Source organism: Phasianus colchicus, chromosome 2 (genome assembly GCF_987193195.1).
Source record: "Phasianus colchicus chromosome 2, bPhaCol1.hap1.1, whole genome shotgun sequence".
Taxonomy (NCBI): Eukaryota; Metazoa; Chordata; class Aves; order Galliformes; family Phasianidae; genus Phasianus; species Phasianus colchicus.
In genome coordinates, this window is record NC_143437.1 from 75028608 (window position 1) to 75045403 (window position 16796).

General features: G+C 40.8%; 1 protein-coding gene across 11 annotated transcripts in view; it reads left to right on the plus strand.

Moving 5' to 3' along the window:
• The window catches only part of BACH2 (BACH transcriptional regulator 2), a 181449-nt gene that overhangs the window by 122765 nt on the left and 41888 nt on the right, over positions 1 to 16796 (plus strand). For all 11 annotated transcript variants that reach the window (XM_090136000.1, XM_031611258.2, XM_031611260.2 and 8 more), the window contains one exon: positions 11722 to 11976. In XM_090136000.1, the coding sequence (XP_089992126.1) occupies positions 11734 to 11976 (243 nt within the window). In that variant the 5' untranslated portion in view covers positions 11722 to 11733. The remainder of the gene's footprint in view (positions 1 to 11721; positions 11977 to 16796) is intronic.

Below are 16796 nucleotides of genomic sequence, written 5' to 3' on the forward strand. Positions count from 1 at the left end.
GCCATCTAGCTTATTCCCCTTTTTAGCACTGTATTGCTGTAGGGTGTTGCAGGCGCTCAGAAGTATTGATTGTTTCCTAGCTTCTATTTGTATTGTGTATTTTACCTAATAATAAGTAATGCTTTTAGATTAGCTGCATTTGAAATACTAATCAATAAGCTTTATAGATTCCTCACTTTGTACGTAAACATGACAGTCTCCAGCGGAGCGAAAGAGTTTTATCCCAGATTGTTTATACTGTATAATTATCAATCTGTAGTGTAATCTCCTTGTCTTCATGCGTTTATGGGTTGATCCTGCTTCTTGCAGAGCTCTTTCAAATCTCGTTAAAGGTACTCAGCACCTTGCCACGTAAGTGCTGGAATGTGCCAGCTTAGTCCTGCTGCATGTGGACCTCCCAGTGCCTGTGGAGCAAATATGTGAAATCTCAGCTGGAGAGAGGTTTGGAGCCGTGGGTGTGGCTGTTGCTGTTGCTACTCCCATGGAAATCCTTTCAACCAGCCAGGCCAGGTTTTAAAACTTCTGAAAAGAAATCCCCATGCCACCGGTGGCTTCTGCCTAATGCTGCCTCTGAAATCTGGTTTCTGATAAACGAGGGGAGCCTTCAGAGCCATGCTCTGCTCACTGCAACTCTATTTGGTGTGATGTAGCAAATTGCTTGGCTGTGATAATCAGCCAGCAGCTGTGGGGAAGCAGAAACCTCAGGGTTTCCATCCTTCTCCTGACTTGTATGAGCTGTAGGGTTGGGTTGCACAGTGGCACATTTAGTTTAAGGTAAGGGAATTATGCACAGGAGCTGTTAAAAGAATATTAGGGTTGTCAAGTCAAGCAAGAAATGTTGCAACATGGCCTGCTGACCCTTCAGTTAGATTCTGTATGCATGCAAATTTGACATTCTTTAATTGCATGTCTCTGAGATCCATAGGAAATATAGCTTCTCAGTTCTCATCAGAAAAAGCATACAGACTTTTTCTTCTGAGAAAAGAACCATTTGTTTGTATATCAAAAACCGTTATCTCATAAAGACGGTCCAGACTGTAGGTGTGGGATACATTTCATCAGGCAGTCAAAGCTTCTATAGGTCACAGCTGCCTGAAGCACGTCCCTGATCGAGGCTGCCATGATCCTGTGAGTGGGTGCCTGTACAGATTGCCACTGCAGGGACAAGGCCCTCACTGTGTCACTCTGGGCATTTAGGTGTCCTGGAGAGTCTGTCCCCTTGGGAAAGGAGGGAAAAGGCAGAAGGTAGGAATGGGTTGCAGTCACCGTGTTGTTGAGCATGGAGAATGGCTCTGGGTTTTGTGGGTCTCCAAGAATGTGTGGGATGTCTGCTTTTGGTGGCTTCTTTTTCTCTACCAATAGTATGTTCTACTTAAAGATAAATGAGCAAAAGGAGGTGGGCTGCACACTTACTATAAATAAGCCATTTAAGCCAACCTTATGGTGCTTTTGGTGTATGTAAGTCATTAGAGCTGTACAAAACAGTTTGACTTTTTATTAGGCAAGGTCTTAGTGTTACATGGTAGGTATGAGAAATGGGAATGGCTTGCTTAAGAATAAACTGGAAAATAAGTGTTTGTAACTTGTTGCATGAGAGAAAGGGAAAACGGAGAGAGAAGGGAAGCAGTTTGTCAGATGCTATTATTTACAGGCTTGAATAATTTGAATCATCAGGCCCCACATTGCTGACAATGACCTTTTGTAAGCAAAGCACAACACCTGCCAGTAGATTATAACTGTATGTAGGCACTGTACTCAGAACCAAAAAAGATGTTTTCCAAAGTTAGAACCTGTTGTATTGGCATAATAGTGTATTTAATATAAAAAGCATTGAATGCACTGAATCACTGAAGAATTTTCCACCAACTGCTCAAAAATTATGATTTTACGCTGTCATCAATTACAAAAAATCGTTATTCTAGTACAAATCCATTCAGGTTAAATGAAGAAATAGAAGAAGTGGTAAAACATTGATTAATCTAATATTTAAAAAAATGAGAAAGCAGGAAATGCAGGAATGTTTCCTTAGATTGTTTTTGTATGGAAGATAATGTATTTGATATGTATGATGAAGGGGACGGAAGAGAAAGTTTGCTTCTTATAGAAACGGAGGATCTGAAACAGGCAGCAGTGGTTGAAATTCAACATTCTGACAACAGCAAATCCTAGTAATTTTTACATCCAGGAGTCTTAAAGGATATAGCTGAAAAGCTCTGGTAAGTGCCTGTTAATTTATAATAAATCTTGGGAAACAGGAAATTCCAGAAAATTGGAAGGCTGCCAACTATATTTCCAATATTTAAAAAAAAAAAAAGAAGAAGAAGAAGAAAAAAAGAAAGGGATGTCCCAGGGAACTGTAGGCTGCTTTAGCTTGATGTCAGCCCTGGATAAAATAGCAGAACATCTATCTCAGGGTCTGTCAAGGGAGAATTTGGAGGCTAATCCAGTAACAGTTGAAAAGAGAGCTTCTAAACACACCAAGTCTCCATGATAAAGGCAGCTTTTAAGACCAGATGAGGTGATCATTTCTGCCTTTTGGATTTGTGACCCAGTGAAGGAATGCCCTGAGATTAAAGCTCCCATGGTAGAGCGTGCCAATTCAAATAAAAATAATCAAGCCACTCTGCTTCCCTGGGATAACATGTAGCTTAGATTTGGGTTTTGTATGTTAATCTCCTATTTGATTTGATGGCTTTTGCAGCTTTAAGTATGTTGAGTACATTGTAGTTTTGTGGGGGCAGAGAAACCAAATAAACTTAAAAAAGCTGCATTGAAAAGCTTGATAGATAATCTTAGTATCCTCAAATGAAGATAAAATCCTATTTTTCCTTATAGTGGTATTTGCAACTTTAATCCCTTGATCTTAACCATGGCAGAGACGCTTTTGTAAGCTCCTATGAATCTTACAGAAGAAAAACTTCTCTTCATCTTCTGCTGTTTTCACAGTCCTCTCCCAGATAGCAGGTGCAGACTGTAGACACCCTCAGAACCAGAACTCCAATGCATCAAATCTTTCCCCACAGGTTTCCTCAGCCTGCTGGTGTGTTCAGTCAAAATGCCCATTTGCATCCCACATCCTCTCTGCTTAGCCTGGCTGTAGCTTGTTAGGTGTTGGCAGTATAAATGATGGTTTCCATGTGCCTTTCATTGGCAGATGATTTATTGTCGGCAACAGGAAAGGCAGTTCAGTTCCAGAGTAAGGATTGGACTATGGATAAAAGGAATTTAAACAGGAATCTAGGCATGTGCCAGACTGTGAAGATGATGGGAATACTTGCAGCTCTCACTTAAAAGCTTCCAGTAACAAAATGGCAATGCTCAGATTCTTGAAGAATCAAAAATGCCCTCAAAATCTCTTCATGTAGCCCTGCTAGACAGTCATTTCACTGAACTTCTGATCATTCCATGGTTATAAAAACATCTGAACAAGGTTACTTGTGTATGTTTGTAGGCTTTCCAGGGTTCCGAGGACATGAATCAGTGCATCTTACTACAGTAGTCAGTAGATCTTCTGTTTTTATTTTTAGAATAATAAAAACCTGTAATTTAAGGATAAGGAAATTATTTTCCTTCAGTACATATGCCATCAAAGAAAAACATTATTGCTGTCATCCATTCAGTTGTCAAAAACTCAGCACAAGCAGATATTGACTCAGATACCATGGAGAACGCAGCACCTGTATTCTTTTCCAAGAATAGAAGCTGTGAATTTATTCCCTAAGAAATTCTGTCCCAAATTTAACCCTGTGACCTACTGCATGTGGTCTTGCTCTTTGCATGTTAATCAGAGCAGGCCTGTTCCAAAAGACACTCTGGTTTGTGTCCCACAGAAGTATGAACGATATTTTAAATGCCTGCTAAGTTATAGCAAAGATGAAAAGTTTGCATTTTATGGAGGAAAAAAAAAAATCAAGATCCAATTTTTTTTTTTTTTTTTTCAGAACAGCTATGTAGTAAAACAGGAAAAAAATGGTCTTTTATCATGTGTGCAACCTCTACAGTTTGAATAGTTGAAAATGTTAGCAGTGATTTTGGTCACAGCCTCAGATTAAGCCTCTTTAGCCAGTTCTGAGGGAAAAAAAAACACAGAATAAACAAAACACAAAAAAAGCCAGTAATTTATGAAGCTTGAAAAGTGAGGATAAAATTAACCAGGAAATGTAATTCTGAGAGAAAAGTTTTCTCCTCCAGAGGAATTTCACAAAAAAAAAAACAGTGCTCATTTTAGATACTCATTCAACTGTAAGTACTGATAGCAGCCAAAAACAAAGCTTCAGCATCGAAATGTCCTGAAGTTTTGAAAGGGTATGCTTCCTTGAGAATAACACATAAGAAAAATGAATAGTTTTGAACCCAGATAACTTGCTGTCATAATATTTCACACAAAAAGGCTACAAAAAGAATAAAATAGAAGCAATAGTTGTTTTAGCTCAGCCTAGCCTTCATTTTTGCAGTCATAGTAGCAAAAGAGGTTTCAAAAGAGAAACATGTTCTTTACTATCCTAAAGTATGGTGAGATATATATAAAACAAACAAACAAAAAAAAATCACTGATTCAATTTTTAATCTCTGATTCTTTAATCTGGCAATCCAGATTAACCAAGAGAAACCCAAAACGTTGTGTTCTTTCCCCAAGGTCCTGAAGCCTTTGACCACTTCAGAAAAACATAATATGTTGTTTGTTTTGCTTCGTGGTTTCCTGGCACTGTTTCAAGGTTGGGCATTTCCCATTCTGCTTTGAGTAAGCTATTTTGAGTAACAGATTTGGTTCCAGTCCCATTTCACCATAGCCAGCTACTGTAAGGGCCATGTAGAAGCCGTGAGAAGAGACTTTGTCAGGGAGGAGTTTTCCTGTGTTCCTCACTTTCCACATGCATATATGTTTGTTGAGTGTGACTGAAAAATAAGGACAGAGGTGTCTATCTTCCCCTACCCTGTCTACTTCTTTCTTGAAGACATCACCATTTATATCACAAGAACATTAAAAATACATGCTGAACTAAGGCGAACTTACTGAGCTTAGGACAATTAGTAGCATAATTATTTTTCCTGAGTCAAAAATACATGTGTACTTTGCTGTGTAGGCCTGTAGAGAACGCTTGTATATCTATGCATGTACCATGTATAAACTTTAATTGAATGTTAACGTCAGTCCCTAAAGACTGTGAGCTATCATTACAGCATTCTGCTGGATTACTCTCTAAAAAAACAATGACAACACAACTCTTTGAAGTCAAGAAACAGATTTTATCTGTGTGTAGAACATAAATGTACTTGGACTCTTCAAGATTGCCTCCTCTAGGAATCCCTGCTGGTCTCTGAACAACGTGAAGCACAGTTTCTGCAGAGTAGACATCTGGGGGTTTAATAAACATTCTTTACAGAAGACTATGGGTATCCTGACACCTATTTAAAAAAAAAAAAAATAAAAAAAAGATCCATGGCACAACTGAAGCTGTAGTAGACTTTTACTTGTGTGCAGTCTTCTGATAGCAAAACCACTGCAAGTAACCAAAATGTTTGGAGGGTTGTCCCTGAGCTGTGAGCACTTGATTTGATTTGGAGGCCAGCATTACCAAATGCTTCTTGGGCCCCCAGCAGCTGCTTGAGTTTTCCTTATCTGTTCCCATTTCCAGCTGTGGTCAGATGAAGATTTGCTTTGAGATGGTAAGGTCAGAAGCACCAGCCATCACCGCAGCAGTAGTGCATACCAGCTGCCACCAGCCAAAAATGCTGTGTAATGTCTTTTCCACTTGGCTGTGTATCTTCTACTTTGTACCTGATGTTACTTGAACAGTGTGGAAAGCTTATTTTTGAAGATATTCTTGCAAATGGCCCTGGCACCCACTGTAGCCTTGGCAGTAGGCAAGCCCATGTCGCCTGGCGGCTTGCTAGTCTATTTTCAATTATCTGGGGTGCAGAGAGAAGAAGGCATTAATACTGCTGAGGATGACATAGCAAATTACTACTGCTCCCTAACCTTTTTAAATTGCTAACGCTGTTGTAATCTGTAATTACAGAAATCAGTGTGAGAATTGTGGCACAGTATAATTATCTTTCCTGATACTTTATTGCTGTATGAATTATTAATCAAAATCAGTCTTGTATAGTATTTGCAGCAACTAAGAAGAATAATGTATAATTAAATTTCATTATTTCTATTTTTGTGCTGGTGTTTTATGATGTTGTAATTGATAATTAATTGGTTAAAAATTCACACAGTTCTTAGGAGTTTCATATGACTATGACTGCTTGGTATTCAGCATGTATTAATTGAATAATGGGCTCACTGAGGAGACCTTTGTATGTAGTCTTCTGTCATTACAGTGAGCTCTCAAAAATGGTGAATTAATCATTAGGCCTTTCAATAGTTTCTTTTTAAAGGAAAGCAGTGACAATATAATCATATACTTTGTTGTTATATCTATAATTGAGAGATCATAATAACCAATTATAAGGATGGTCATTTTAGGAGCTCTGAAGTTTCAGTTATTGATAAATTTCTTTAAAACCAAGGTGTTGATTGCACACTTGATTGTATCTTTTTGTAGAAAAAATACTAGATGAGGAAGGGAGCCGTGGAAAGTTATTTTCCTCCTACTTGCCTCTTAAAAACAGTGCGGGTGTCCTTGGTGTCAGGGACACACACCCCACCTAGCCTGTGGACAGGTGCTCCTTACTGCTTGCCCTCAAGCTTGCAGCTTTGGTGCCCACAGCCATCTCCTGGGGCTGGAGACAGAGAGTGAGCACTTTAGAAGACATGTCTGGAGATGCTTGGTTTGGGATTTCACCTCCATTCACATCCACCAAATAATCACTGTCTACGACGGTGGTTGGCAGGCATGGTCCCTGCCCAGACAGTGTGCTTTTGGCCAGTGCTTTGGAGTGTGAATTTTCATTCCACATAAACTTCTGCCCTGCATAATGTCACCTTTTACGTGGATGATGTGCTCTCATATTTGCAACCTCAGAAGAAAAACATAGCAATCCTGCTATGACCTTTTATCTTTTATTTTCTATTTTTTGTATAGTGTTTATCAAATTGATCATACATTTGGTCTTGAGAATGGCTTTTTCTCCTTTAACAATCATACTTATCATTGTCCTCCTGAGCATTTCTATTCTCCTTGTTTAAGCATGTGAAACTGGATGCAGGCACCACACTACATTACACCAGAAATGACTAGAAAATACATCATCTCTGTATTAAAATGTTTCTCTTTCTTAACTCAGCCTTTGCATCTTCCTTTCTTGGATAGCCTTAAAGTTCTAGACGGTGTGTCTTCAGTCTTTTTCCTGAAAGACTCCAAATGGGAATTCGGATTACAGATCAAATAGTACCTTGTTTTACAGTGAGGGTAGTCGAACACTGCAACAGGCTGGCAAGGGATGTGGTGGGTTGTCCCTCCTTGTTGATATTTCAGACACTGATGGACACGATCCTGAGCAACCTGATCTAGGTCATCCTGCTTTAAGCAAGGCATTGGGCTAGATGATCTCCAGAGATCCCTTCCAACCTCAACCACTCTATGAAAATCCATTTTTTCCTCTCATTGCCACTTGTGTGTGTTTAGTGGCAACACTTTTGTAGTATCTAATTTTTTTTTTTTTTTTTTTTTTTTTGTATTGCCTTTCTGAATTTTCTGAAAATCCTTATTGCCTTTGACATTTAAATTAATTTTATCCATTTCAATTTCACTGTCATGATCACTCATCAGTGTAGGATCATCAGAAAATTCTTGTTGGAAAGGATCTCAAGAGGTTTCTAGTGCAGCATCTAGCTCAGAGAAGGTCCAAAACCTCCAAGGATGGAGAGGACAAACTTTGGATACCAGATGAATTCAAGCGTGTTGTGGGTGGTATGTCCATAGACAGATATTAACAGCTAACGCTGTTTCATTTCTGGAGATATTTTACTATTAACCTGCTGAAAATTGCCTGTGTATTCCTTCTCTGTTAATACAGTTTAACCTAAGCGATTTCCAGTCTGATGCAGCTTCTTACCTTATGACAATCAAGCTTCTCTAGCAGCCTTTTGTAAAGGCTTTATCAAAGGATTTCTGAAAGTCAACACTAATTACATATACCCGTGTTCCTTGCTGCTAATTTGACACACTTCAGGAATTCTAATAGAGCAGATCAGAGACATGACTTCTCTGTACAGAAGCCATGCTGCTTTGTCACGATGATAATTTGCTTGGTTAAGCATTCTGCACCTTTGCCATGATCTAGATTTACTTTCCCATCTAATTAACCCCGTTCTGTTGCCAGGACTTTCTGCTCTGTCATGATAATATTCTCTCTTCTCTAACATTTTCCTTTAAAAACAGACAGAGCCTTTCCTACCCTCTACTCTTGTGAGACTGGAGCTGGGTTTCATGGTAGGCCATGTATTTTTGCTAGCAACTCAGAAGTTCCTGGAGAGCTTGGGGCAAGTGCCAGCTCATATAGACAGCATGCTGCAAACCCAAGTGATTCAGATGTTCCATGAGTGACTTTTTAGGCCCCTCGAGAGTTTTTCAGCTCCTGGCTGTCCCTGCCACTGGATTCAGTGGTATCTCCCATCAAGGGCTGTGGAAGTGCCGGGCAGGCAGGTTCAACTTTGCTTCACTGTAGTTGCTGGCCTTTACTAGCAGCTTTTTTTTTCTTTTTCTTTTTCTTTTCTTTTCTTTTTTTTTTTTTTTTTGCGAGGTTTCAATGGTGCTTTCCTTGCCCACAGTAGCTCTTGCCATTTGCTGGAAACTTTTGTTTCAAAGAGGCTTTTTCTGGCAAGACGGTGACCTATATGCAAACAAATGCACAGCGTGTTCTTTCAGGCTGGAGAAAGGCTTGCTAAGTCATTCTCTGTTCAGTTTGAAGAAATACCAAGTGCATAACAATGATTTCCATGAAAAATGCTCTGCAAACTCAGCATAATATCAAATTCAGCAAAAAAAAATTACACATTTTGAATTAATGCTGTATGAAAGGGTTCCAGCCCTGCTTGCTTGTTCAGAGCCCAAGTCTTTGCTTTTCTCTTCCTGAGAAAATAAAATGATTAACAATTTACACGCTTCTATATTCCAAAACCTTACACTGGCCTTCTCCCTTTTCACTGACCCCTTTCTCTGTGAAGATGAGCAGTGTACCTCAGAGACAGGCTTTAAAATCTTGCTCCTTGTCGGATAAAGCCCTCTTGGATAGGAAACACCTTGTGCCTGTGGGTCAGCGGCAGCCCATGGAAAGGAAAAGAATGGAAATCACTTCCATTGAAAGATTAAGAGCTGTTAAATTGGTGGTCCTGAACCATAGCCCTGCCCCAGCTTACCCCAGTATGGCCTCAGCATTGCAGCAGCACATCAGTCGGGTTTGCTAGCAGACACACATGGCAGTGGGGAAATTCACTGTGGTACTGTCATCACCTCACAGGGTATGCTACTAATCTAAAAAAAAAAAAAAAAGCACCTGATGAGAGCTGTAGTTAAAAAGTAGGAAATTACTAATTAGTAACCAAGTAATTTAGGGTTTGATTCACACAAATTGCAGTATTACTGTAAAAAAAGCAATTTCAAGCAAACAGTGATTTTTGTTTTTAAAAAAAATAAAGGCACTGAAAATGTAATTGGTGTTGTGTTAATTACCTGCCAGGTTTCAGGTTTCTTGTATGTTTCGTTACCATCTGATACTTACAGGCAGAAGACATGCCTGGAAAAAAGAAAATGTAAAGCTTTCCCCATTGCATTGTCATTTGCAACTCTCAGGTTTTCCCACTAGATTGTTCTTGTAATCTCTTGCATTTCATAGCACGCAAGAGTGACCACTTAGAACATCACTGTGGCACTATCGTTAGCATCAGAGTTCAGTTACACAGAAAGCTGTGAGTGGGATGAGCCAAGTATCATTTTCTCTGTGCTTTACCGTAGTGCTAATAAAATGATTGCTTGTCAGTTCTTCTCGTTAGTGTCACTGTATGATGTAAAAAAAAGAATGGATTTTCCTCTGGCTAAGAAATCCAACGTGTAGCATGAAACAACAAGATGTCTCCCTCCCGCAGCTGTGTGCAGGTAGATGAGCAGCTTTGCATCTCATCTCTGGGTGTGAAGTCAGTGAAAGGAAGGTGGATGTCGCATTGTTTGTTTTTCTGTTAATGTAGGCATTTCAGCGTACCCAGAAACGTAGCTTGAGTCAGCATGTTGTAAATCTCCATTAGAGAGATGCTGTAAGCATTCCACCAAGAACTGCAATAATATGAGAGTTCCATAATGTTGGCAAAAATAACTCTTTTGAAAGAGGCATCGTAGCCAGTGGCTTATAAATACTATAGAAGTGGGAAGATGGAGTTATCATTGAGAAGTTCAGGATATATTTACAAGCAGGACGCAGGTCCTGTTAAACCCATTCTTGTCTGGATTATCACTATCTTCTGAATGACACCTTAGGAAAATAGTATCCTGGTTTGAATGCAAGAGAAGTAGTTTAAGATATTTTCTGCCTGCCAATGTACCTGTCTATCATACTAAGAAAGGAAAATGCTGCAAAGATCCTCTTCAAAAAAAGTAGTGGAGGAGGGATTTTGCTTCCACTTTGCACAGTAGTCAAGTATTTGTGTTACAGCAGTGTTACACCAGAACACTGTTATGTCACCCACAGCTCTGAGTCGTGCTGCTTGGAAGGCAGTTGTTGTTTGTGACAAGGAGAACAATTCCTTAAAATAATTGAAGTTTGCATGTTTGCATTGCTTTCCTTTTGGCAGCAGGTAGACTGATACATACAAATAATCCTTTTTCCCATGTAAACCTTCAAACAAATGTTCAGTTTGTTTTCAGGTGCGAAGTGTGCTTCAACACAGCACGGGGTTTCCACTTGCTTAGTCAGAAAAGCTGAAGCAGGAAAGTAACGCAGACAGCATTCAGTCTGATGCTCAGTAGGAAGTTTTGGGTAGGAGCAAAATGACTTCAACGTGTCCAAGTGTTGACGGGGTTCACGCGGTGCTGGGGGTTGAGGGAACCTGACCCCCCCAACACCACCACAACCCGATGGCTGTGCTGAGAGGTGCTGACAGTGCGACATGCGTCAGAAACGACAGAGCAACAGGCAGGGAACTTCCTAACTCAGAGGCTGGTAGTGCATGTTGTACGTCCTACAGACGTCGGGCTGCTGTCAGCACGGGGAGACATCTCAGCAGGAGGGAACGGCCCCAGCACCCACGTGCTGCCCAGCCACCCATAGTTGGAGCTCCACAGAGCTCAGGGGATTTTCCTGTGTCTGTGGTCCTGGAATTCAGAAAGTGCACTTTTCTGTAAATGACATTAAACCACAAGTGAATGTGTGAAAACCTGGAAATGGATTTCTTCTAAAGCAACCAAACATCTTTCCCTCCCCCTTAAGGCTTAGAATATCTCTGCTTCTGAGTGAGAAATGAAGTCACTCCAGCTGGAGGCTGGCTCCATCAGATACAGCCCACCTTGCCTTTCGCTTGAGTGGGGGTCTTCAGTGGAACCACATGGCACTCTCAGTCTGCTTGAGAGAAGGCTGGGGTTTTGAGGGTTTTTTCCCTCAGTGTCAAAATAACAGAAGCAAGGACAAACCCCCCTTTTTTCACTATTAGAAGACCCAGTAGTCATTCTCGCTATTTTTGCTAAAATCTTCTAAACTTTCCCATGTAATATTTCTTCATCTACTAAATCGAGCGTTGCTTCTCACTACCTGTCTGTGTTTTGTTCTTCCTCTCCTGCGCTCCAGGGTGTGAACGGCATGTCTGTGGATGAGAAGACTGACTCCCCCATGTATGTGTATGAGTCAACAGTGCACTGTACCAATATTCTCCTCTGCTTAAATGACCAGCGCAAGCAGGACATTCTCTGCGACGTGACACTCATCGTGGAGGGGAAGGAGTTCCGCGCCCACCGGGCTGTGCTGGCCGCCTGCAGCGAGTACTTCTTGCAGGCCTTGGTGGGGCAGACGGAAAATGACCTGGTTGTCAGCCTGCCAGAAGAGGTATGGTATTTGTTGCTGCTGCTGTGGTTTTGGGGTTGGAATGGGTTGAGGATTGCTGGGAGCTGGAGGATGAATATGTTCTCACAGCCTTCTTCACTAGGGGAGAGCAAAACCTGCCAGCACTCCTCACATTTACAGCAGCAAAGCTTTAAAACGCTTCAGCATTTATCACTTCATTCAGCACATTATCAGTACCCAAATATTCTTCAGCTCTTCCAGACAGGAAATTTGAAAGGGGTCACTTGGCTGTTAGACAGCAGGTTATTGTTGAAAAGTCATTTGAACTGTCACATTGTTTGGAGTCTCATCGCTACCCACCCCTCTCCAGCAGTTCATATCCTTGTTCTTGTCTTTCCCCTTTCCTGTGTCCCATTCAGCCTTGCTTCCTTTCTCTTGTCTTCACAACTGCTTTGCGATTTAACTGTTTCAGGCCATGCTTTTTCTGCCAAGAAAGCACCAACACATTCTGTCAAAATGCAGGGTTTTTCTCATGCAGCATGGCTCACACAGCAGGAAGCCAAGGGACGTAGGAAATACATACCTCACTGGAAAGTTTACTTTATTTTACCACAAAATCTCACTGGCTGGCTTCCACCCCCACTGTAATTTCCTCACAGCTCTATGACTGCAATACTGCAGATACCATAGGGCATGCTGATGGCTTTGCCAGCAGGGACGTGCAAGGGTTGCGGTCACCCCCTGCCTGCCCTGGGTCCCCACCTGTGCAGGTCACACTGCGGTGGTGACATCTCCATTGCTCAGGAAGGCAGTTGCTCCGGGAGGAGCTCTTCTGGCAGAGCATGAGGCAGAGGGGTTTTCAACATCATTTGCTTAACACCAATGAAGAAGTATGAGACCGTTTTAGGTGATGACAGGTCCTGAAGTGTCACACACCATTTTTCCCCTCTCTGGTTTAGCTCTCTGGAGACCTCAGTGGTATTGCGATGTTGTTATGATGCAAGGTGGAGAGCACTGGAAGAAGTAGGTCACTGGGCATGACTTCACAAGTCCTGACACTGAGTATTACTCATGAAGAGATTTCAACCCAGACATTTTGCATAGGAGTTCACATATATCACAGAGGACACGCTAGGATGCACACAATGATTCGACACTGTCCACTAATAATTTCCAGTGGAAGAATCATGTCTCAGGCAGTGTTGCACAGCTTTTACCCTGCAAAGCAAAATGGTGGAAGCACAGAGGTTACAGTAGATGCCCTATGGCTGACATGTGTGACAAGAGCATCAGTGCTCTTCTACAAAGCCTTGGTGAGACCTCCTCTTGGATACCATGTATGATTTCTTAAATTGAGAACAATAATTGAAGAATATGAGAGTGACTGAGGTGTTCAGAAGGACCCCAGCTTAAATAAGGAGGAGGAGAAAAGGCTATAGCAAATTTATGCTGCCAGAGTGATGGCTGCAAGGACCTACAGTTCCATGTAGGCAGAGGGGGTGAAACAACTAAGAGGGGGAAGCTGCTCTTTAATACTAAAAGACTGTGTTGACAGTAGTGATGGTTGATTGGTTTATTATGGCTTTTAGTAAAACTAGGTTAGAAATTAGCAGATATTTAATCACAGCAGCAATGAGGTATTGAGCCACTGATCAGCACGAGGAGTAGGGTGACAGAGGGACCATGCTTTACTTACCTTCAATACCAGGGGATGGGACTTGATAGCACAGTCCTGGGTTTATATGACACTAAAGATCTGAAACACAAAAATTTATCTTTACATGTGTTTTATATTAGATGGTATATAAAAAAAGCATTCTTCCTGTGCAACCACAAATTATTTCTATTCAAATAAATCCCCTTATGATAAATGGAGTATTGAGGTTTTATATTTTAGTATGTATCTCAAGATCAAAAAACCTTACTGAGTTAAGTTTTCGCTGTTTGCTGCTACAGCTCCAGTAAAGTCCATGCTTTTGCAGAAGCAGTCAAACCAGGTCATAAGGTTTTTTCCTTACTCTGAAATTGTGCTCCACCTCAGCACATGCCATAGTCACTTGAAGAGTCTTTACCTTTTTTCTAGCAGAAAGGAACATCCTTGGCCTATCAAAACAGATATGCACAGTTACTAATTCCTAATTGTACATACATCTTCCACATGCCCGTGCATCGCTAGTAGCTCCATGGAGTCTAATTTGCTCAGTGACTAATGTATTTGAGTAGTTGTGTGTGAGGTGGTCAGTTAAATAATTTCCTCACAGATGTTAGTCACTGAGGCTAAAGAAAGCTGCCTGATGCAGATCATTGCTTCTTGATAATTGCTTGGTTAAGGTGCACTCCTCTGCTTCTGCTGCTGCTCTTCAGGATGTATACCACAGTAGGTTCCTGTGCTTAGATATGTGAAGTGTCTCCAACAAGGAAGCGTGTCAGAGCTGCTTGCGAAAGGAGCTGCAGCACCAGGTTTTTTTTGGAAGCTGATAATGTGGAGTAAAGAACCATCTTGTATATATTGCATTAAAAGAAGTTAGCAGCGTCTTTTTCAATTCACAAGCTAATGGCTCTTCCCATTGCTATTGTTTTTAGTTCATGGTCTGCAGAGCTCCGGAAACCCATGAATTATTTCTAAAGTTATATGTGAAAATTGACTTAATTTCTCACATAGGGAGTTATGATAGCAGTGGAAAAATTTCAGACAAAAGTCAAAGTTAGTGTCAAGCTTAGAAACAACTTTCATTGGCATATAGTTGTAATAGTAAAACAGAGATCACAAATTGTTTTTAAGTACAGTCTTCACAGTTCAAAACTTTCCCAAAGGTGACAATCACTCTTAAATTATCTAAGATATTTTTAAGTCAGTCATGCAAGAACTGTGTTTTAAATTCTGTTGTGATCTGAAAACTGCTAAAGTACACAATTATGGAGAATGAGCATTATTAGTATTTATCAAAGGCTTGATGTTGGAACTGAATAAGGCTTTATATATAAAGCTTTTGCAGTCATGTTATGTTGGCATGAGGAAGCTTAACATGAAAACAAAAGAACTTCTTTTTCATTATTCAGAGCAGTAAATCTGCCTCTGAAGACTGGATTGCAGAGGGTTTCTTTTTTACTTTATAGCATATTGGGGTCTTTTTTGGTAATTCAGTCCTTGTTAACTGTTGTCTAGCTAAACAGGGAACAGATGTTTTGTACATTATTTCTTGTTTATTTCCAATTACAGTAAGTGCAGACTTTATGATATGCTCATCATTTCAGTAGTGAGACATTGTGTGTGCAGACTAGTTGAGCTTACTGGATTTCAAACGAGTGTAAAACCTTGTTTTGGACGTTTCATGTCACTTCAAGTATGACTTAATGTGCCTTAGTTCAAACCTTTTCCTAATCAACTTATTTAAACTGAGTCAGTATGGAGCTAATTTTGCACTGATTGAAGAGTTTCCATAAACCCTTTCAAGCCGACACCAGTAATTCGATTTCATGCTACACCTCTTTTTAAAGCAGCATATTTCAGTGTCTAGATAAGTGCTTGGAAAAACAGCCACGAAATAGCAAGTGCTCAAATGTGGTTGTGACATGTGAAGTGACAGGACTCAGAGCTGAGACTGAGGGCTGAAGCGTGTCAGCTCCAGCTCATAAAAAAGGACCCCAATAGCTCTTAACTTCTACACTTTCCTCTTCATTTGCAGTTTTGGTAAACAACTACAATCTCATGTGCTTTTCACCCTGGGTATTTTATAGCAGTTTTGCTGTTTTCATCTACCAGCTGCTGTTAATGCATCCAAAAATTAATATTTTCCAGGACTCAAGTTTAAAGCCGTAAAGTTACTCATTTAATCCATACCCCTAACTGTTGTTTTGTTTTATTTAATCACAAAAGCTGGTCTTCCTTCCTTTAACAAGGCACTTAATTAAGCTTTTAATTCATGATAAGAAGTTAAATGGCACTTATGAGGCATTTTTAATGGTTTCCACTTCCCATCCAGATTACAAAAAAAGGTGTGATAGAGAGGCAGACACGGCTGTCAGCCAAGGGTATTGTAGGTCATGCCAATATTAGCTGGCAGCAGGCCATTATCCAATTAACATTGCTTCATCGCTGCAAGTAATAGCTCTTGAGTAGATGATTGAGTCATTCATGCTGTAGTGGTACTCTACTTTCCTTGAGAAAGAGCCAGTGCTCTGCAGAATAGGCTTTTTATTTGCTATTATTACCTGCCTGGCTTTTCTTTTGAAAGTGCACAGGGAGCAGGTCTGGCTGGGCAGGCTGAGAGCTGGGGGCTGGCCAGAAGAGCACCATCTGCACAGACACCGTATACATCTTGCTTTCTGAAAACAGACTTCCCTTCAATGAGGAAAACATTGGAACAGCAGCAATCCCCTCTGTTGTTTGTGATTCCTACATCTTGGAAATGTAATTCCCAACACTGCGTGAGTTTTTGTGGCTTTGAGATGTACACATAAATAAAACCTTCATCAGGTAATTCCAGGTCATTCTTCTCTGTAGGAGGGGATGTGTGATGTGTTTGGGGAGCACTTTTGTTGACCTGCGCTGCTCTTCCTTACAATTAATGGAGCAGCGTTCAAAGCAGAGGTCTGCTGGCATATACCGTGTGCTGAATTGCTCTGCATCTTCATTACTTTTCTACTTACCCAAGGCTGCTGTGAAATCTGCTGTTTCCCTGTGAGGTCCAGCCCTGTGAAATCTGTCATCTGGTCCTTCAGCTGAGACAGGCTGGCTCCCTCACATAGTTAATCTTCAGAAGAAGAAAGGCAGGATGGGAGATAGAATTGGGTTCAAGGCTGGCAAAAGCTGATCATGTTGGAAGGCTAAGGCATGCAGCACCCTGGGTGGGATGGAGCCA